General features: G+C 35.7%; 1 protein-coding gene across 1 annotated transcript in view; it reads right to left on the bottom strand.

Moving 5' to 3' along the window:
- LOC108783092 (zinc finger protein 358) overlaps positions 1–16,263 on the bottom strand; it is a 28,484-nt gene extending 12,221 nt beyond the window's left edge. The window contains exons 1-4 of the mRNA XM_018551554.1: positions 16,062–16,263; positions 11,843–11,941; positions 3,203–3,864; positions 2,368–2,644 (exon numbers count right to left, since the gene is read on the bottom strand). Of these exons, the coding sequence (XP_018407056.1) occupies positions 2,368–2,644; positions 3,203–3,864; positions 11,843–11,941; positions 16,062–16,263 (1,240 nt within the window). The remainder of the gene's footprint in view (positions 1–2,367; positions 2,645–3,202; positions 3,865–11,842; positions 11,942–16,061) is intronic.
- Between the last annotated feature and the right edge of the window lie 7,970 nt (positions 16,264–24,233).

Raw genomic sequence — 24,233 nt, 5'->3', positions numbered from 1 at the left:
GGGGGGGGGGGGGGGATTGGAAAGAGAAAGAGGGCTGATTATCATTAGCAACGGAGTCCCAGAACACCCTCGTCGCTGCTTGACGCACGTACGCACGCAGTCGGCACGACGCTCGAGGTCGTGGGAGCAGCGAGATTTGTTCGTGCGTATATGATAAAAAAAAAAGAGATAGAGAAATCGCATCGGAGTGAAAACAGTACTCCGAATCGATCTAGTGAGCGTGTATACGAGCTACCACAGAAGCGTGTAGCTTATCAGAGAAACGACGAACAGATTTTAAGCAGATTTCTATTTCATTTTCTAATCAATTTTGTTAAAAATTAATGCACAAAATAATGTACGCTTCAGGAAATTAAATACTTTTAATAGCATAATATAATTGTAATTGAAATATAAAGAATAATTAATTATCTTTAGTAACACACATCTTTCACGTAACAATTTGATGAATTGATTCTGGATTCTGGATCAAATCACGATAGAATGTATCGAAAGTGAACGAGAAAGGTTAAAAAAATTATATGGAGCAACTGTCCCTCAACCTCAACTGCCAAAAGAGCTGTCTCTTGAGGAAGATTCCTCCGGAAAAAGAACTCGGACCTATCCTCATTTCACGGCGCAATTGCTGCGACTGTGAACGTCATTGGTCGGCGCTCTCACGGCACATCTGAATTTTTCATTCTCCTGAATAATGAATTAAATGTTTCATGGCGACCCTCCGCATTGGGACGCAGCGGTGCGTATAGGTGGACACAACCGCGCGCAACACGAGGATCCGTGGGTGATCCTGCAGGTTGTTAGAAAAGTCTCCGGAAGTGACCATCGTTTTGTATCCTGTTACGTTAAGTCCTTTGGCCGTTTCGGGGGGTCGTAGAATGAGCATCGTAGGGGCGGAGGGCATCGGAGTGACGGCAGGATGGAGTGGCGTGGGGGAGGACAAGGTGATAATTTGATAAGACATCGGGAGGGGTTGCCATGGAAACGATACAAAACCCAGAGCCTCAACTGGAACCCTCTAGGCGGCCTTCTCTTTCTCTCTCTCTCTCTCTCTCTCTCTCTCTCTCTCTCTCTCTCTCTCTCTCTCTCTCTCTTCCCACCCCCTACGAAACCTTCCTTCAAGACTCCGCTCCATCAACCGAGAGACACCGAAGTGTCAAGTGTCCTGCCGCCACCACCGCTTTGCGACTCCCTCAACTTTTTTGTTCCGACCTCCCCAGTCACACGTAGGACTTCGACGTGTCCGACATTGATGAGTACTGTCGAAGATAAACACGCAAAGATACAAGAAAAAAACAAAAGCTGCACTACGAGGATTTAATAATAGTTTGAAGTTTTGCTCTTTAAATGTAAATGGCATTTTAACAAGATCATCTCTCGTCTTTCCTTCCCACGATATTCTACGTAAAAATAATCTAATTCTCATTCTCTAGAGATAGTTCTCATTATAAATATCGAAGAAAAATGTTATTAGCTAATTTAATAGCTACATAACTTTTCATTTTAATTTCAACCGAAGAAACATTTTTATACAGATACAATCAGTAATCAAAATACCCACTTTGTAAGATAAGATTACCCGCTTGTACAGACTCTACATTACGTCACGGCAAAATTCCATTCCAAGATTAGGAAGGCTATGATACCACCCCAAATCGTGGGAGCAAGGAACGTGAACGTTAAATACAGAAGGGACGGGGGAGACCCCCGAAAGAGACATTACGATTATTACCGAGTGAAACTCGCAATGTGGGACTCGGCATCCCTGAAATGCATTGGCCACATGTGCTGTATTCAACTGGATCCTCTCACAAGGACTCGGTCCAGACGGTTGGCTGCATTATTTATCGCACGAACTTGCTGGACTAATTGATCCCTTACGTCCCCTCGATAACGATACCCATCGGAATCACAAGCACGATTTTCGTATAATATCCGCGGAAGTTAACGAGCTGTCCAAAAGATGAGATAATTGCGTTCCAAGCGAATTCAATCCGACTAATTTTAGTATTTCCATCCGATTGGATAAAGCGACGTAAGAATACCGATGGAATATAGTTTATGTTCATGTTCGTGTGTAAAACACTAGTAAGTAGAGAATTAACAGCCTTAATAGAAATTCATAAGTTTATTAATAAAATCGTTGAAATCGTTTATCGACAATAATACAGTATTTTCATAAGATATATTTTTATCGAAAGTAGCGAGCGCTAATGATTTATATAAATATTACGGCACAGTAATTTTAAATTTATTATACATTTTCTAATTACTCGAGATATATATGAATAAATTATCAAAATAAATTGTTATATAAGAAATAAATAATTCTAAAAATTTTAAAATAAAAACTTGTTAGATTGTACTCACCGGTGTGAATATACGTGTGCTTCTTCATATCGCTCTTTTGGTGGAATCGCTTGCCGCAAAATTGACAAGGGTACGGTCTCGTGTCCGAGTGGATTAGAAGGTGAGTGCTGAGCGTGCTGGATCTTTTGAAGGCTTTACCGCATTGCTTGCATTCGAACACTTTCTCTGCGGAATGCACAGCCCTGTGCTGCGTAAGACTAATTTCATGGCCGAAGGTTTTGTTGCACAATTCGCAGGCGAATGGTCGTTTACCGTTATGCGATCGCCTCGCATGAACCTGCGTAAACCAATATACAATATTTTACATGTATTTGCAAATCACACTCAAACATTATCAGATATCAAGATTCGCTTCGAACAAAAATAGGATTCTTCCTCTTATTATTCGATTTATTCTTTCTTTTTGTCTAAATTTCACAATTCGAATATGTCTTATTATAAGTAGCTAATAATTTAAGGTAATTCGATATATATAGGTGTAAAACTCAAAACATAACCTGTGACATAACAGGCAAGTGATAAAAAATTAATTACTTAAAATAGTTTCTTTATTTATAATTTTTGAATAAGGCAATTTCTTTTAGTAACATGCACACGTTTAATATAATGTAGAAATGTTACTTTAAAAATTTACGAAGGTATTATTTATACTATATAGTGTAAAAATAAAAAAGCATTGCTTTTGATTGGAAATATTTATGGATATGGAAAATTAATGAAAATAAATTGTAGCGACAATAAAAAACGGACGCGGATGAGAACATCAGCAGCAAATCAGAAATGAATCAAAACGACTAAGTCTGGAAAAAATCACGCGTCGAATGTGCACATGTACCTCGAGCCCATGCGGCGTGCTAAACATCTTGTCGCACTTGACGCAGCTGTAGACATCGCCGAGCGGATGAGGATGGTGCAACCCGTGTGCCGTGTGAGTCGAATGTAATCCCGGGTGAGCCGGATGAACGCTGCGCAACAACGGGTGCAGGTGCGGCGGCAGAAGATGATGCGGCAGCAGCTGGGGGTGCAGGTACGAGAGAGGATGATGTGGATGGGGTGGCAGGAGACCGCCCTGAAGGTGCAACGGTGGGTACAAGATCGACGAGCCGGGTGGTGGTGGATGGGCGCCCATAGAAGCGGATTCTCGATGCGGAGACGCATTCTGTAGGTGTGCGGAAGGTGGATCCGGCCTCAGGAGTGCCGACACGCTGAAACTGTCGCCGGATTTCTTCGGTGGATGCGATATAGGCGACGTCGCGACACTGACTGGGGATGGCGATGGCGTTGACGACGATCGTGGCGGACTCGAGGTACCTTCGTGATCATCCTCGTCACCGACCTCCTCGACGTCCACATCGACTTCCTCTTCTCCGACATCAACGTCCACCTCGGCGTCCCGGCCCTCGGGCGGAGGGGATTCCGGACAAGGAGATTGAGACGGCGAGGGACTCCTTGTCGCCGGCGAGCCCACCAGACGACCAACTCCGAAAGATAACCGTTCTACAATTCACCATTTAATGACAATTAAATATCATATTGCATTGGATTAATTCTAATTGGTAATTGATCGTCTGTCTGATTAATTTTTTATTATAAATTTTAAAAAATATATCAAGCTCAAAATCGCAAAAGAAGTCGATGATCATCTCGTATGATTTTTTCGCATCTCTAAACAGACAGACATTTCGTAATCGATAAACCAGAGTTCATACACCAGTCACGGGAGCAAGATGGCCAATGACTGGACGGACGGCAGCTACGTCACGTATGAGGTACGCGTAGAAAGTTAGGTGCAGGAGAATCCGAAAAAAGAAGGCTACGGATAAATACAGTTTCTTCTGGCGGAAGGACCCGGCCGAAATGAGATTTGAGTCACGTACTGGGCCTTTTTTTTCCTAGCATGCTGGTGCGAGGGTGTTTAAGGGACGGACAGGGCACGAGAGGTCGTGACAGGGTCTCATGTTGCGCTAACGAGGTATCGCGAGGAGAGAACCGAATAGTGAGGTGCCGAGAGCGAAATGTATTTTCGCGACGTTTCGTGTGAAGCAGTGTCCTTAATGAAATCCCTGGCGCACCCTTTCGGAATATTTCATCTGACGCACATTGCCATGAGTCGTGATTAATTCTTGCGCGCGTTACAGCGTAAAATAGAATCATCCTTCAGTAATAAAGCGATGAAAAATGTTTTATGCCTAATAGAAATTTCGATATTCTAGCTATACCTCCGCGTAACATAATAGTTGTAGACTGGTACGAAAATATACTATTATTGCGTTATGTCCTTTTGTTAATGATTAGTGTGATTATCTAACAGATAACATGTCACGTAATTACGGCTCTAACATTCCATGGCTAGTTAATATATAACGAGGATATTGAAAATGTATTATTATTGAAATATTAAATTAATATTTTCACGATGAGACAGTTGCAAATTGCATCGGATCGCAATTTCGGTATCGCTTGTCAATCGGAATTTACTGTGCTCTCTGATTATCAAATCGATGATTTCCGACGCAGCTTTGATTTGTACGTCGCATCATTTTATCTGTCGAGCGGTTCAAACGAAATATGATTCAATCATAAATTTTCATGTATTTGTTAGATTAAACGCGTAGAATGCATTTATTTTGTTATCACCATTTAACGAGTACTCTTTTGGAGAAATCTAGATTTGATTTCAAGATATGATTAACACAAATATGAATATTTTATTTAAATTTCTGAATAGTTCTTAAATATTTCTCAAAAATATCATACTCTAAAAAATAAATCAACTACTTAAACAAATTTTAATAAATATTTGTTTAAATAGTTCTAAATATTTATTAAATGTAAATATATTATTTTTTTATTTGATATAAAAACCATTAATTTGATTTAACTGTTATTTATTTTTATTGAGTAAATATTTATTTACTCTGAGTAAATGTTTACTTAGAAACTTAGAAATATGTATAAAGTATATACGCGAGAAAGAAATATGTATTAAGATTTAATAAATCCTTTCTTAGTGTAATTTGTACTGTAAATTAAATACTCATAATTAAGAATATCGAAAAAGGAAAGGGCTACGAGCCAAAGATTAATCGTTAAATTTGAAAACGTTGGTAAATAAACAATGTTTTTTAGTAAAAATAAGACTTTAATTTAAAGGCATGCCACAAAACAAAAAGCAAACGTTTTGATTCTTATTGAATCATTATTTATCAATAAAAATTAACAGTAAAAGTAATATAAAGAAGAATTATGTAGGAAATTATGAAATTATATACTTCGCCATCTCTCTCTCTCTCTCTCAAAGTATATTAAAATCGTTTATTTTTCAGACAATGCAATAAGAGTGAAAGTAGTGTCTTTTCTCTACGATGTTAAGAGACAATATATAAACAATATATCATAATTAATTTTAATAAATTTAATAATTAAATAATTAAATTTAATAATTAAATTATAATAAAAAGTTGTATAAACAATTAATTTAAAATATACTGTCTAAAGTTAATTAAGAAGAAATAGATTTTGATGCCAAATCCTATGTTTATCTTCTGTTTAGAAGAAGACAATGTGGAATTTTTAATATCAAAACCGTTATTACTTAAAGTTAAATTATGGATTTGATTATTATTCTTGAAATTATGTGGGACTTGTCTAATAATCAAAGTTTCGCTGTGATTTACGGTGTCGGATGAATCGGAAATCGGGCACGTGTGCATCGCGTCTCGCTGCGAGAGAAATAAGGGCGGATCTCGAGAATGTATCTCACAGCCCCCCTCTCGATGCTCGGTAATTTCGGTTTTGAATCACTCATATTGCTTCTCTCGCACACACCCGGTATATTATATTTATAATCCGTGCGCGCGACACGCGGTCACGTGCCGGCCTGTATGATGCACCATGGTGTCGGCTAATCGCATTTAAAGCTCTCCGCGAGCTTCATCGTTGGGGTCGATTATTATCGTGTCTCCTGGTGGCTTTGCAATCGAATCAAAATACGACTCGAGTCAGAGTGGCCTAATGTAATGAGAAACGCGCCTCGCGCCTGCGGGGATCTGTCCGAGAAAACAGATAGGTACTTTATTGCACCGGTCAAAAGCACAAAGGAAAAAACAAGGACAGGCTAATGAAATTACTAATACTACATCCAAATTTTTTTCTTGCTTTTATAACATATATTCGAAGCATTGTATTATCCTAAATTTAGAAATTGATCATTTATGCGCGCACGTGTGTATAATGTATAGGTATGTGTGTGAACCGCGCGGGCGCGCGAGATTATTTGTGTATTATTTTATTATGATACAAATGAACAGATCATATTGAAAACAATGTGCTTCGCATTGGACACTAGTTTAACTATTGGAATATTATATATTGTACGTCAAAATTATAGGTTAATAATATTAAAAAATGATTAATAGTAAATAAATTTCTATTTTAATTAACTTTTAATTAGTCGCACGAGATTGTCGCGATCTTTAAGTTATTTTGTTTGACGACGTATTTTCGTGCAATTAACTAAAGCTTCAAATATTTTTCAAAGATAGTTTTAAAATTTGATCATACGTGAACAAATAAATATTGTGGACACTGACCATATTGTAAATACATTATTAAAAATTAATTTCATAAAATTTTTTTTAAAGAATTTATTAGATTTTATGACAATTACAAAAACAATATATTCTGTTATATTATATCGCTTTTGTTTCATTATGAAGAAAATAGAGAGAGTTAAAAACAAAGTGGGCAAGAAAGGAGGAAGAAGCTCGGACAGATGTGTTTCACAGCATGATAGGAACTGCTTACGCAAATGCTACACGTCTGGGGGTCGACTGGAATGCGCTAAAAACTGACGATGCAAACTGCAACGCAAGAAAAACGGTTGACGACCATCCAGATGGGTTTAACTTTGGTCCGGGTTTGACGGGATCTGCGAATCTAGGCGTGTTTACGCACACACATGCATCTGGCATTGCCTCGAGATGCGTGTCACGTGGTCGGTAGTGGCTTTCAGCCTCTCGATGTAGTGAATGAAACTTCGTGAATCGACTTCAAGATCGTTTTTGCCCGGACGCGGACGGTTCCGCCACTGATGCGCGTTCGCCATATTCGCGCAAAGTGCTCGGAGTTGCTTACGGGATGAGCAAGACAAAGTTTCCAGAATGTAGTTGGCGTACCCGACGCAGTGGTGAGCGAGCCAAAGTAAGAACTTGTCAACTTGTTCATTAAATATTATACGTAACTTGAGTTATCGTATAAAATGAAATAATTTTACTTAAGAGAAATTGTCCTGTTTTCTGTTAAAATGATGCTTCGTAAATATTTATATGCAAAATTTGTAAATATGTTTTTCAGTTTTATAAACTGCGAGCTAACTCAGTTTATCGGACTTGAAACGAAGTCGCAAATTAAAGTGTCATACACTGACAAAAATTCTAAATTAAAAATAATTGTTTAAATTGTTAATAGTCCTAAGTGAATAATTACTAAATGTGAACATATATTAATTTGGTATAAGAACCATGAATTTAATTTATCTATATTATTTCTCATCTTGAATAATTATTTACTTACAAAGCAAATGTTCAATAATCTTATTCAAAAAATATGTATTAAAATTTAGTAAATTTTTTTCATTATACCAATTCGACCATCGAAACATGTAGAGATCGTAATAACTAGTAATTAGTGATTAAACGTCATTATATAAGGATATACACACACACACACACACACACACATATATATTATATATAAAAACAATTATAAGTAAAAATTAGATTGATAAGAATAAGTCAATTAAGAGAAATAATTTTATTTTCAATTTAAGTGGATTTTAATAATATGATGCTTAATGATATTTGTATGCAAATGTTCGCACAAACACATTTTTCAGTTTTATAAACTGCACGCAGATTCAGTAAGTATGTGCCATTTCGATATGTCGCTCGTTCTGGAGAATTGAGATTGTCAAGAGTTACAAGTTTAGACACTGGCTGAAGTAATATTTTTTACAAATCGTCTAGAATATTCGTCTAGAATATTTATTAATTATTATTTAATATTTCAACTTTAGTTTGTAATTGCATTTTAAATTGGATAAACTAAATCGGTATGCAGATTATAAAAAATTTATTCTTAAAAATTTATATATAAATTAAATATCAAGATTTACTCTTCGATCAAAAATTGAATTATTTCTCTTGATTAAATTGTTCCTATCGATCTAATTTCTACTTATAAGAGAAATTAAAATGTAATTGCTGATATCTTTAAATATACACATTCCCAAATGGAAATATTGGACAAGCAAACAAAAAATGTTAATAATGTTAATTTACATGCATTTACCGTTAAAATAGATCATAATCTGTCACCTTCTGTCTAAATCAATTCAAGTTAAAATTTCTTTCTTTCAAATTTTTTCATAAGTACACCCTGATATTCTTGTGATAGGATTAATTTTAAACAGCCACTGTGGCGGGATGAAAAATCCGTTTTTGAAAACCCACATCGGCCTGTCACTCGGCTCTATTGACGCCGCTTGCGCGGCAAAGGTCACGCGTATCTTTTTCCATGAATCGTCAGCACGGAAGGGGTTTGAAGGGTATAACGGTTCTAATAGCGGCAGATCACTACGCAGTAAACGACTGACGGACGACAGAAGATTAAAGTTGGCCGTTAACTCGATCTAATTGTTCCCCCCCGACTTGGCCTTCCTTTATTAATCCACGTCCACAACCATCTTCGGTATCGTCATCCCCTTGTCAAGAGTCGTCTTATCAAAATTCGTAAGAAATATTTATACGCCGAAATCATCTATCGAGTTTACTCATTCAAGATATCTCTATTATATTAATTTCAAGGATATAAATAAAAATTTTACTTCCTACCTATTCAATGTCAAGCGGAAATAATGTTCGTATTTTTAAGTTCTCTCTAAAATACATTACATTTTCTTAACTCTTAGTACACACATGGATCTTCGTGTTCTGCACATTTATTTTCTTCGAAAAACTAGGAGCATTAAGTAATTAATTACAAAATTTATATATAATTAAAAATTAATGTTTAGATGTCACGTTACAATATATTTTTATGCTATAAAATTATTTCTATATTATCAATATGTAATATATGCATTTCAAAATAATTCAACTTAAAATTTTAGAAGTGATTAAATACTGAAGTTTATTTATTTGCAGAAATGCTTGTCTATACGTCGTTATTTACCATAAATCAAAATTGTTGAAGATTTTCACTCTTTATCACAACACAATATTTTAACAAATCAAATTTCCGCTTACTTGTCTTAAAATAGCTTCTTTCTACGATTTCCTTGATTTTCTGCATGTTCTATAATAAAGATAGCAGTGATAGCCTGTATAAATAATAATATGATATTGCTCACAAGCAGCGCTATGTTTGCGCGACGCAAATCTTGGCAGAGTGGCGGCGACGTAAACGCGACGATAAAAGTAGTAGGTTGATCTTATCATATCTGAGAATGAACGGGGCAGATGAATGGCCACGTGCACGCGCGCACTCGCGGAAGAAGTAGGAAGAGAGTATGCACGGACATTTAATATGACAAGATGTTACTAATTCAGGGTAGGTACAAGCATAAAGAAGCCGACGGACCGAATCCCTGTACCCGCGCCTCTAATCTGCTCCAATTGGGCCGGTAGGAGCTAGAAAGGCCCATGTCTGTGCGTGGTATGACGCGTGCTACCATTTATCCCAATCGTCGACGACGACCGGTCGTTCTTAATGATCGGCAAATAAAAACCTGCCGTCATCCGGGCTGTGGAGGAAGCCATCATCACAACGGGGCGAAAGGTCGACTCTACACCCGCCCGTCTACACCTTCCGAAGAGAAGTGAAAAACGACGCGTAAGAGTACAGTGACGATTGTGTGTCTGAAGCGTCGACGCCGTAAGTACAGTCTCTTTAAACATTTAACGGGAATAAAATTAATAATATTTAAAACCAAATTAATAGAAAAGAAATAAGGACTCGTTATATAAAAATAAACAAAATTTAAAAATGTATTTGCGTAGTATAATAAATCTGTAGCAAACAATGTGAGTAATAAATAATAATAATTAGTAACAAGTAAATTCGCGAAAAATTATATATTGGTTAGAGTATTAGGTTATATATCGTTAGAAAGGTGCTATTTCATATAACATTTTAAAATAGATTGATCATAGATTTGAATCATATTGACATATTTTACTTTCTTATTATAACAAAAAAGAGAAGAACGCTGCTCTAGTAGTAGAAAAAATTTATCATGTTTATGACAGGATGCTTTAATTAGACAAACAGCAGCGAATTGGTTTCACCGATTTTGAGATGGAAATTTTTATGTTAAAAATACACATTGTTCTAATCAATCTATTGTGGAAAATGTCGATCAAATCTTTTAAAAAATTGATGAATAGAATCGTCATGTAGTAATTATGATATAGCTAAGGAGTTAAACATCAACCATAAAACCGTTTTGAAATACTTGCACAAGACAAATACACAAAGAAATTCGATGTTTGGGTACCACATGATTTGACGGTAGAAGATTTAATGGATCGAATTTTCATTTGCAAATCGCTACTAAAACGAATGGAGTCTGAAAGGATTAATAACGGGCGATAAAAAGTGAACAACATATGATAATATAATGTTCAAAAAAGATTGTGGTTGAAACACAAGGTGAAGCACCACAAACAATCGCAAAATCCAGATTGATGTCAAAGAGGTGATGCTGTGTGTATCTAGGATTGGGGGGAAAAGAGTCATCTATTATATGAACTGCTAGCGCTAAGCAAAACGATTGATTCTGATCTCTACTATCAACAACTAATGCGATTGGAACAATCCATTTAGAAAAAGCGACCAGACTTGATCAACAGAAAAAGCGTTGTCTTCCAATGACAATACTCGAGCATACACATCTTTGATAACTCGATAAAAATTGAGAGCTTGGCTAGAAAGTTTTAATGCATCCTCCATATATAATCCTGACCTTGCACAGTCCGATTACCATTTGTTTCGGTCTTTGCAGAACTCCCTAATGGAGCAAACTTGACTTCAAAAGAGGCCTGCGAAAATCATTTCTTTTGATTTCTTACCAAGAAATCGCAGTCTACACCAATGGAATAATAACTCTACCCAAAAAATAGCAAAAAATTATCGATCAAAACGGCACGTATTTGGTTTAATAAAAGGTTTGTAAACAATTTAAAAAATATGTTTTAATTATGCTCCAACTTGTACAATAAAAAGACTTTCTCTAATCTTTATATATACAATATATAATAGTAGAATATTGAAATTTAGAACTTTTTTTTAAAAAAATGCAGTAAGTCAAGATTACTGCATTTTGATATTAAAACTTTTTTTTATCGTGACATAATTTGATTGAATGTACGAACTTGTGATAAAGCGAATCATTAGCTCTTCATGATGCACATACCTGAGTGACTCTTTGGTAAAGGTGGCAGATTTGTAACTTCCGTGGCATTCCCGAAAGGTGCCCACAGCCTCGGAAACATTAAACGAACATTGCATCCTCCTAAAAAAGACAATTACAATATTATTATATATTAAAATAGTTAAACAAATATAATTTATTAAATCTCTTGTATTAAAAAATTAATCTAGACATATAAAAATATATATTAAAACACTTTACATGTACAACATTTAATATGTATTAAAATATTAATTTTTATAAAATTTAATATTTAAATATTATTAATTTTTATATTACACACATTTGTAACAATAAAGATATTTTATCAAATATATGTTTTATAATAAATTCTATTATATTTTGTATTAAAAATATAATGTAAAATGTTACAATTGTCGAACAAATATATCCATATTGGATAAATATATCTGCCATCACAGTTAAATTGATTACGGTTGAAAGACAGTGTACCCGAAATCCTATGTGAAAAGATAGTGATGCAAATGGCGAATTGATTGGGCATTTTTCTTGATCGTTTATGCATCGTTACCCCGTCAGCTACTAACGCTACAATGACATCTCAAGTCCTGACAAATTTAGTATTCCTAGTTCGTAGGAAAGATCAACCCCTCGACAAGAGCGTCTTTATTAGAAAGAAGGAGAAAACCCTCCTCCTATTTATCAACCTTGCCTTGGCCATTACTCGCTCTCTTTTTCCCCGAAACCTGCATTCCTATCCTCGAACATCCGCTATCCATCCTGGTTGGTTTCTTTGATCGTTTCGGTGGAGGATTAAAGTTCGAAGAACTTCACGCCAATTCGCCATCCCGATGATTAATTAAACAAGCAAAATCCTCGTTTTTCGCTTGGAATACGGAATGTCAAAACTGTACGATATATCGAATTAATATTGGCACGATTATATTGTTGTATAAAGAGATTTATGTAATAAAGATGACACATCAAACTTAGTCAACAATCTTTTCACACAGATTGCCAATGTGTAGCGAATTAAATATAAAACAATTACAATTGATAAAATTGACAGCTTAATATTACATTTATTCTAAAAAATGTATGTATAAAGTTATTATGACGTCTTAAGTCATAAGTATATAGATAAAAACATACAAAACACATTTGTTTTATTGCTCAATAAGTAATCTGAAGAACAATTTCTGATATCGTAACAACGTAAAAATAAAGAAGTTTGTAGCAATGGGAAATAAATCGCGATTGTCAAGAAACGTTGCAATTCTACCGATCATAAATGATCATACTGTAATCCCTGTCGGTTTTCTTATACAAGTGCGATAAAATCCGAATGAGTGTAGAATCTATCTAATCGTTCAATTTGATTGAACTAAATCAAATCTAGTTTTTCTACATCGATATCATATTGTACATACGTCAGTCTCTTCATTTTATTGTTGAATAAAGACAAAAATCTAATCAGAAATAAAATGCAAAATAAAACTTTATTAATAGCGATAAATAAGATAAGGCAAAGTATAATATGCGTTATAATTTTTTTTTATAATCAGAAATATTTGTACTATAATTAAACCTATTACAAATGTGCATATCTTTTTAAAGTAAGACAAAATTTATTTAAATTATAATTAAATTTAACGAAATGTGTGAAGTTAGAAATAAAATATACTAACAATTTAAATAAAAATATCAATAATAACATTATTCTACAACAAAAACAGTTAAAATTGATAATTTAAAAGAAGAAGAGAAAAATTGTTAATTTGTAAATAATGAAAATCTGACAACATATTTCTGTATTTTTAATCACAGTAAATATTTGCGGAACAATAAATTTATTGTTATATCCGATATGATGCATCATTTCCGTAACTCTCGGTAATCGCTGCAAGATCTATCGATAACGAGATATCGGTCGTTCGGTTATATACCAAGAATCGACAAAAAAAAAAAACGAGAGAAATCTGTAATCCGGGCAATATAGAGGACCGACTGGGATAATCTGAGATAGCACGAAGAGAGATTAGACACTCCACGCCGCAAAGGCTGTCTCATTCTTGCCAGGATTATCAGAAATAAATCATATTTTCCTATACAACGAGCGCGTACCGCACGCTCAAGATAAGGTGGTCTGGTGTAATACATTGACACGCGCGTGTATGCGCAATGCAGGTAACGCGTGTTTGTTAGCCAGCGGGAACATCGGCGATATTGAACTCGTGCGACTCGTTTATCCTGCGTAGTCCCGTATACGTTTCGCGCTATCGGTCTGTCATAAATCTATAAAACGGTAAGGCCAATGTGATTTGCTGTAGAAATTACTGATAAAAACAGCCACGACCTATTGACAGATTCGAAAATTCCAAAGAACTTAGAGGATTAGTCTGTTAGGGCCAAGAAAATTGTTCGCATTGAAAGCTTTGAATCGTAAGATTTTTTTAAACGAGGAATAAGAGATAGAGATACAATACATTGTAATTAAAGATATACTATACATACACAATTGAATTCGCAAATCAGTTGTGTATGCAGAGAACAAAAGATTGAGGTACTTAAATGAGTAGAAGTTCGAACACGTTCATACTTATTGATAGATGTTTTTTTTTAATAATTAACTTTTTCCTAAGCTTACTATTTATTAAAAGAAATACGAATTCAAAGGTTATAAGGAATATAAATATCTTCTTTTCCCTCTTCAATCACAAGGAACGCTAATTCTATTATATAAACAAGTAGAAATGTCCTCATATATTTCTAAGTCTCATATCAAACGGAATTTCTGAGTACCTTGATGGGTACAAGTAGCAGAAGAACAGCAGTCAACCCCTCGATGAACTGCCTATCACCTGGCAATTATCGCTTAAACCGCTTAACTCAACGCCTATAGCTCGATATATTATTGCGTTTAGCCTGTTACCGCGATTAGTAGCGGGGTGTTAGTATAGGCAGCCGTCTAATGCCAGCCATCCCCTTTCACCTGTTGAACAGACCGTTGTGCACGATGACGGCCCCCTACGCACCTACACGCGCGTGTGCGTGTCTGTGCGTGAGCTACGAGCCTCCCGTGTCCCGCTTGTTCTCGCGCGCGATCCTCACGCGTGTGCCACAAGCTCAGGTGTCGACGCGAGTTGCAAGAGCCACCGCGTAAACGCCACGTTGCAAGGGTAATAGGTAGGTAATAGATAGGATGATGACAGGCGAGAGGTGGGTACGGGGTGAGAGTCGAGGGTGCTGCGTCAGCGAGTGGCATACGGCTGGATATGTCAAAGGCCTGAACGCGATATGTTTTGGCTGATTATGTGGAATATGGAGCTTTCTCTGCAGAGGACCTATAGTCAATGCGTATTTGGGGTTTGATCGGCTTGGGTGTTTCAATCAAAATAATTGATGGATACTGCGTTTTCAATCGCGATAATGCACGTATCGTCCATATGAGAATGCGATTGACGTAATATACAGATATTTTAATTCTGAAGTTTGAGAAAGTATAACTGTATTATATATATTTTTATATTTCTGAAAAATTTATGTTAAATAGGTAGATGGATAAGTTTTCTTTGATAAAAAACATTTTACAGATATTGTGTAGTAAATAATATTGAGTTTATTTAATTATTATATTTACTTAGAAAAATTAATATTTGCCTTAACATTTCATCTGCAATTAGAATAGATTATTGGTGATCATTTTATCTGCAGTGTTTAACATTGGCAAACACAAAGATGTGTAATGATTTACTGTGTTACACTATGTCTCTTACTAAAAGGCACCCTATGTTTGTTTATACACCTTTTATCTATAATTTTTTATTCATAATTTTTATCTACAATCTAATTTTATCAATAACTTAAAATTGAAGATTATATAGAGGTTTATATAGGTTATATTTTTTATTTAAACATGTTATCTATAATTTCTTATCTAATTAAATATAATTTAATTCTATCTAGAACTTCAAATCATTTTTATATACGCACATACAAATTTTATCTTATATTTTTTTTACATTTGTTTATTTATCAAATATTGTTAATAAGGGTAAAAGAATTATTATATGACTTGTTTCTTATTATAACAATACTATTATAAAATTGTTATAAAAGCCGTTCTTGAAATGCACTTAAAAGTATATTCCGGTTAAAACTTATAAATGTTAAAAAATAACACTTTAACTAATAACTGCATTGATAACTCAACTTTAACGGATCATTCAAGAAACCTTACCTTCATCGATGGGAATCTGCGAATTTTCTTGAAGATTTTCGTTGTTATTGGTTTCCGGCGGCAACTGTTGTTGATGTACGAGCGACGATGCCGGTTGCTTGGGCTTGACAACTCGAAATGCTGATGCCTCAGCAACTCCTCGTCTCGAAAAATCTAATGGACCCACCCCGACAGGTGAGTGTTGTTGCTGCACTTCCATCATCCTGGACCTCGAGTCCGTTCACCGTTTTACAACTTTCGCGTCACTACACACGACATTCGCATCTCTTCTTTCAACACGCTTGCTTTAAGTTTTCTCAGCAATAAACAAAAAAAAAATTCACAGTCTTTATTAATCTAATTTCAAATGAAATTATCCAGGAAGTCCTTTCAAGGATGTTGGCAGCCTCTAAGAACCCTTCAAATATTTGGAAACTTGCCGTTCTTCCGGAACAATGATTTCTCAACAATTATCAAGATTGTTTAGTAACTTTTTAAGTAAAGATTGTATCTTCTTTAGCAATACATACAACTTCAGTATGTTCGATACAATCCTTTCTCAGGACTACCTGTTCACGGACTTCATTCTTTCATGAGATGTCAACATCAATCTCGTGGTGGCACTAGAGATTCTTTTGCCAACACAGTCAAGACACTCGGAGTAGTCTGCTGGTAACGGTAATTCGTCAACACCTGGATAGGCCCCTAGCTTCACAAGACATCTACCTACTTTGCGACAATGAATAAGTGTCGCGCGATAGACGGGACTTCCGGTTGTCAGTGACACTGATTTTCGTACAGTCCATCGGCCGGACAGGACAGGTCGGGAAACGGCGGAGCACCGGCTCAAACCCGGGGATGTGAGAGACGTTAGCTGTTAGAGCGAGTGCCTCGACGCCGACTGCTGTTAACGGATCTGATAGTGGAGGGACTCCCATGCGATGACGGTCGCGAGAGCGGCGGACGTAGAGAAGAACAGGGACGGAGAGAGCCACACGAACGACGCACACGTCGTCGCCGTTCGTACGGAGAGGGAGAACACCCACACAAAAGTGCGATGCACACCAAGATTTTGGTCCCCGAGTCCCGCCTCCCGGGCACGCCTCCTCCATTCCACTCCACCCACACACACACCGGGTTGTTCTCTGTATACGTGGTGATACACGCACAAACCAACACGTGGACGATCGAGCCATGAAAAGGAGTGGGGCTGACGACGCTACCGAACGGCTACCGGGCGTCGTTGCTGCGGTACCGCATGAGGGGTTGCTGATGGGGTTTCGTGCTTGTGTGCGAACGTGCTTCGGGTAAGTGTGTATACGTGCAGGGTCCGCGTCTGTACGCGTGTGTCTGAACTGCACCGGCCAGCGAACACGAGATACACGTTGCGCGCTACGCTCTCTCACCTCCTGGTTGCAGCATTATGTGGAACCACTCGGCCACCCTGATTCCACTCTTGACTCCACTGATTGATATTTGCGCGCTGCCCTCGCACACTTGAACGTACATGCACGTACGCTGCTCGGCGCTCGTCCTTCAACACCCATCGCGATGGTGGATGCTGCTGGATACAAGGAGCGAACTTGGAAAATTTAGGCAACGAGGGCGAAGGTGAAAGAGAGCTTCGCGCTTTTATGACCGCAAGGGTGATCTTCGATATTTTCGGTAAGATGAGATTTCGAAAGAGATGAAATCTTCGTAGCGGTGTAGTTGAGGAGTTTTCTAGATTACGTCCATCGCTTTTGCAAGGAATTGCGTACTTAGATAGTATCTCTGTTTGAAAAAACAAGTTTGAAAGATAAATTTTACAAACAAATTTTAGACTATTAACCGTTTAAAAAATCAAATAACAATGTGCAAATTTTAGATAGGAGCTAATATGACGCGATTGAAACTAAACATATTTTACAAAAAAAAAAAATGATAAGTAACGATTTAATTAAATGTATAACAAATTAAAAAATTATGTCTGGAATGTTAAAATTTAAAGCAATATTAAATTTTGACTGAAATACCGTATGACAGATTTTTCTTGTGTTAGCTCAAACAAGAATTTACTTTAATCTTTGCTCTTTCATAAAATTGAGCGCGCGCGTATCCCCGATAGGAACGTTGAAAATCTTTTATGATACGCTCTGAAGGGATAAATCTAACACGATATCGGGCGGCAATAAAGTTTATCAAGCGTCAAACAGTTTTAACGGTTTAATCGCCTGTCGAAACGACAACGGTATTTTCTGAACTGGCGTGCCTTCCGATAAAGCAGAATTTTCGGTGCAACTTAAAATATTTCGGGTACATTGTGTGCAATAGGCTTAATTTTTGTTGCCATAAATGGGTTTGTTATTTATCTACTTTAACGTTTAAAATTTTTGTTCATATCAGATTACGACGTTAGAAATTCATGCACAATAAACATTTTCAAAAAGTTTTATATTAAAATGTTTTAATATAAAATAACACTTATATACAATCGTTAGAATTAGAACCGACTCAATTAATAAAAAAACTCCCGTTTCATTTCATTAATTAATAAATGATTATACAGAGTGAGGCATTTAAAACAAGTCACTTGAATAATTTACTTGTTTTTAACAATAGAAGGAAAAGTGTCAAACAAAATTTGCTTGGTTTCGAGGAGCACATAATATGGTGTCAATAATTGTTTTGTAGATGGAGGTATAAAGGATAAGCAAAGGTCAATAATGGAAAATGATTGAATGGAAAATAAATTGTTTCAAGGCACTCTTCGAATATTTTCGTGTCTTCTCTGCTTGTTGGTATAGCGTTAATCGTTCAAGTGTATCACGATATGTAAATAAAAAAACATATCGTTCCATTAAAAAAAATAGATTTTAGTTTTGGCTAGCCTTTGTGCCTCCACCTACAAAACAATTATTGACATCACATTATGTGCCCCTCGAAACCAAGCAACTTTTGTTTGACACTTTCCTTCTATTGTTAAAAACAAGCGAATTATTCAGGTAACCTGTTTAAAATGCCTCACCCTGTATGTCGAGAAACAAATTATGCATATATAATTGAAAACAGAAATACATAAGCTATGTCTACAGCCTACAACTGTCAAAATATGATACATATAGAAATAAATATGATTTAATTCCTCTCTAAAATAAAACGATAATTTTCAGAAAAAATTTCGCTATTCTATTAATTGCAAATGTTGTTTTATTGAAAAATATTTCTATTTGAATATATAACTTGCAAGAATTCTTGTTCAGTATTTTCTTATTCTGACGTTATAATTTGAGACAGTAGTAATGAGTAGACAGAAGTTTGAACGCAAGTGCGCATATAAAAAATATATAAAAAATAAGCATACAAAATTTTCCAGTTGCATTGATAATCGATGCTTTAATTCATTGCCTTTCTCTTCGCTCTTCGATCCGACAAAAGACAAGATTACGAATTCATTTTTCGTGCGCTTATTCATCGTGATAACGATTGCGAAATTATCGCAAGATATTTGTGTAAATGAACTTAGTAATTATTAAATTCATGCCAAATTAAATTTAAATACTAATTATTGTAGTACTCACTAGAATGTACATTTTAAAGTTGCAAACGCACAATTTGAAAGTATAAAATTTTGAAACAAATTAAAAGTGATAAATAATAATTGTTTTATACAGATGTATCTTTTTCGAGTAGTCGGAGTATAGTTATGCCGTTACATCCATAAATTAATATGATTCACGACACAATTTAATTATCATGCTACATGCTTGCTCGTTGCAACGTTGCATTGCATTGAAACGAATCAGATGCGAAAGCCAAACATAACGGAATTGAACAGACATGCAACTTGTTAAATGTATCCTTGTTAAATGTATCCTAAGAAATGTCACGTGTTCCGTGATAATAATACACACACACGCAGACAATATACACACGTAGACAATATATCTACAAAAATCATGGTAAAATGTCTCTATATCTCGGAAATCACTTTTATAATCAATTCCATGAAAGTCTAACGATCAATAAAGGAGTTAACGATGTAATCATTTAATGCTTAGATTGCAAGGAATAGATTGCGATGTGTATCTTCACCGCACATTTCAATATTGTCATATAATTTGCCGCAAAAACGGCATCTTAATTTCGACATTTTATTATGCTTTTGATATATAATTATGCAATAAATTTATAAATGCAATACTACTAAATCGCAGATACTATTTCTTCTTTATAAAATGATTCATTTATATAAATAGTCACAATGATAAATATCACTGTATAGACAATACATTTGTTAGATTGGATTCTCAGAATAATGCAGTATCTTCTCTTTTCACACGAGAACTCTCTGGCTTTAGAGTGCATATAACTAAGAAAAACTCAACTAAGTTTCTTGAGATGATACTCTATATCTCCTGGCAGATCATTCTCTGCGTGTACGCTGGGAAATCGAGATGCAGCGGTTCAGCGTAGTACAGTCCCGCGACTGAATGCGCAAAGTGTAGTCGGTTGTAACACCGAGAGTGTCGCCGTCATCATCATCGTCGTCGTCGTCGTCGTCGTCGTCGTCGTCGTCGTCGGGGGCGTAAGTATCCACGAGCATGACGCGAGACGAGATGTTGGACGTCAGGCGAGACCGACAAACCGCATCAATCATACTCACTCACTCGCTCACTCGCATCGTCGTACGTTCTCCCTGGAGCACCGACGATGTCCCAGGGCCGCTCCATCTTCGGAAGAAAATTGCTTACTCTCATACTCTACGAATACGGTTCCCGGTAGCGACGCGGGCGTGCGAAAAGCTGTACGACATCCCCGACCTGTGAAGAAAAAAAAAAAGAAAAAAACGAGGGAAGCAGGAGGATACGAGAAGAAGATCGTGACGGTGAAATTACGAGGTCATGAAGATGAAATCGACTGCGTGAAGATTGTTTCATCGTTTCATGTGTGCTTAGGAATTAGACATTTTAACTAAATATTATAATAGGTATTCTTATTGATACTTGCGTTTATTAGATATAATTATTTATCGAAATTTATCGAAACTTTATTATACGTTCACAAAGTTCATAGTATCTTTATAACTTAATTTATAACTTAACTTTTTACAAATTTTCTTACTAATTAATTTTTTAAATATAATAATAATATATATATAATTTAATAGTATATCGTAATAAGAGAACAAAAACGAAAAAAAGGAAAAGATAATAAAAACAAGTTCATAAAATTGTGTATTTAGTCAACATTAGATACAGAAATATTTTGTGAAAAGATTTTCTAAACAACGTTCTCAAAATAAAAATTTTTATCAATTTTGGCATTTCTTTCATAGCTTTACTATCGATATGGCAACGATCCGAGTCTGTTCACGTTTGTTTGCAGAAGTAAATATATGAATGTGAGTAGTGGATGTGATTTACAAGCCGGAAAGACAACTCTATCTGTCTACGTAATATATCGTGGCGATGCCGCCTTTCAGGACATATAACGTTCGATTCAAAATTTTTTATATTTTAGTTAGTAGTTATGCATCCCCTAAAAATGGACTTTGGTGGCTCGGGATAAGAGACTTGTAGTGTTTTTTAGTTTTTGAACATGGCCGGAGACACAACTACAGCTTGATAATGTAGAGATTCTAATGATATACAAACTACTAAAAGACGTTTAGATAATCCAAGGATGTTCCTAGATAAAGTAGAAATTCTAGCGATGTAACTTCTAAAAGACATTTAGATAACGTTTTAAAGATGTCTAGAGGATGTGTTTAATTTAGACAGAATACGAGAAATAAGCTAACAGTCAACGCTATTATGTGTCATTCTATCCTTATTATTTATTACAAACATAAAATAAAAATGGAATACGATTTTTACTTTATTATTACAATTTTATTACAATCAGTAATTATCACGATCACGTGATTCTTGGTGCATTTCTGTTGTACTGTAAGATCTATTTTTGTAGATGAATTAGTATACATTTTTAAAATTTGAAGTGAGACAGGTATACATTTATATATATTTAACAAAAGAGAGTTCTAGTTCAGTTTATACAGTATGCAGGATTAAAAAATAGATCTATAGGGTCTCTCATTTATAGTAAGTAGACACTTAAAAGTTTGCAACAAAGGTATATACTTACAATTATCATAATTTATTGTGTTGGATGGAGTTATAAGCTTGTTTAAATTTTTCAGTAAAATTAAATGCAAAATAAATATACATTATTTTGTTCGATAACTTTCTACTATCTTTTTCATAGGACCGATATCAGTAGTGATTGGCTGAACGTGCATCATTTAAGAGTTATTTTTTTAAACGAAATTTAGCAAACAGGAGTGGTTAGACATCTTCTCTATACATGACATATCATTTTTTTAATTTGCATTAAATTTTTGCCTTTGCAGAAATAAAAAGCATTACGTATGCACACCGAAAAATATGTTATTCTGTTCTATTTTCAAATGATTGTTAAAATTAACTGCTACCACTGTTGTGCATTGAAATTATCTTTCAGAATATGTGTATATAACAATATCATATGTTTGAGAGTGATTAGTGATTAGAACAGCATTTAAACACCGCGTCTACTGGCATAACCAAATAATGAGAGTTCCACCTAATCTCTTTAAGATTACATTGTGTAGATCTGCTAATAAGATAATTTGTCGGGTAATGTCTCACTTTCACAACGAGAGAAAAATGTCATGATATTTTCTGGCTCGATCATTCTTAATTAGGATTAGCTTTGTTTGTCGTACATAAAAATCACCAGTATTCTGATAGCGAAATATGACATCGTCTGTTGATCTGTATTTAATCATACATAATCGATTTCATGTGTTATCGCAACGATACGTGTATACGAACCTACGTGTACACAAGTTGGTTACTATACCTTAACAAACTAGTTCAACAACGCCGGATATACGGCGGGCAGCCGGCTGGCGCCACGAATTTAGTACTTGATTGTCCCGTCGAACAATTGTTTCGCCGGTGGTAAATGCGAGAGAAGAGACCGCGGGTGTCCCTCTGTCTCTTTCTCTCTTTCTCTCTCTTCGTTCCTTTCTCTCTTCCTCGCTTTCTTTTCTTCTGTCTGTCTTTATCACGTCGGAGTGGACGAGACGTCGCGCGGCATACACAGCATGACTCACTCTCAATCAAGGAGAGAAACATATTAGCGATTGTCTTTACCAATTGGGGATATGTGGGTGATGGTTATCGTTGGTGGAGAACGATACGTGTAAAATACGTATCGTGAAGCGACGCGTACAATTATCGTGAGTGTGCGCGAGTGTGCATGCATGTGGGCATGATCGCGCTCTTACACGGCGCCGGGACACAGATGGACCCCTGCGGGTAGACGAACGATCGTTCTACCGTAAGCATGCGCTATCTGGAAACTGGCAACGTAATTGGCAGAAATTGTTCCAATTTAAACCGATTAATCCGGATCCAGAGGAAGAATCCCGGCGCGAGTATCGGCAGATCGGTGATTCGATCAAGAATGTTATTCCAGACGACAAAGTGTTTTTTAATAATTTTATATCCCTATTGCACCCGATTATGAACATATTAAATAACAAATAAATGTATTATACAACAGCATGGTATTAAAAGTAACATTTCTTTCTTTGTATTTATTATATTATATAGTATATAATATATATTAAAATATCCAGATAGCATATTATATACTCTATATAATACATAATACAGTATATTATATATTATATATATTATATAATAGTTTTACACCATTTGTGACGAGATGGATTTCGAAATGACAGTAAACAACAATAATGCTAACGTGCTGACATATATAAAAGCCTTCTCTGAATTGCCGTCATTTATCTAATCGACCACGCGGTACTCATCTGTGTACGCGATTTAAATCCGCGAAGATCGATGGATCCTCGTGTGAGAAATTCTGGCCAACAATGGCATGGCAGATCGATTAAGCCTCCGCGTGTCATTGATCATAGCAAGACTACGGTTGAATTCACCGTATAAAAACAGTTGTAGTTGCTTTTGCGTGTTCGGGACAGAAACAAAGCTTTCGTCGAGTCATGTATCCGAATATCATTCCCTCTGCCACCTCCGTTGTGATTATCGGCTCATTAGGTCACTGTATCGCATAAACAATTGAAATGTTATCATTAATCCAGATTACAGTTTTTGATCAGATATTTTGTTTTGCTTTACTCTT

Source organism: Cyphomyrmex costatus, unplaced genomic scaffold (genome assembly GCF_001594065.2).
Source record: "Cyphomyrmex costatus isolate MS0001 unplaced genomic scaffold, Ccosl1.0 scaffold141, whole genome shotgun sequence".
NCBI lineage: Eukaryota > Metazoa > Arthropoda > Insecta > Hymenoptera > Formicidae > Cyphomyrmex > Cyphomyrmex costatus.
Note: the sequence above shows the minus strand (reverse complement) of the source record. Positions and strands in the feature narration are given on the sequence as shown.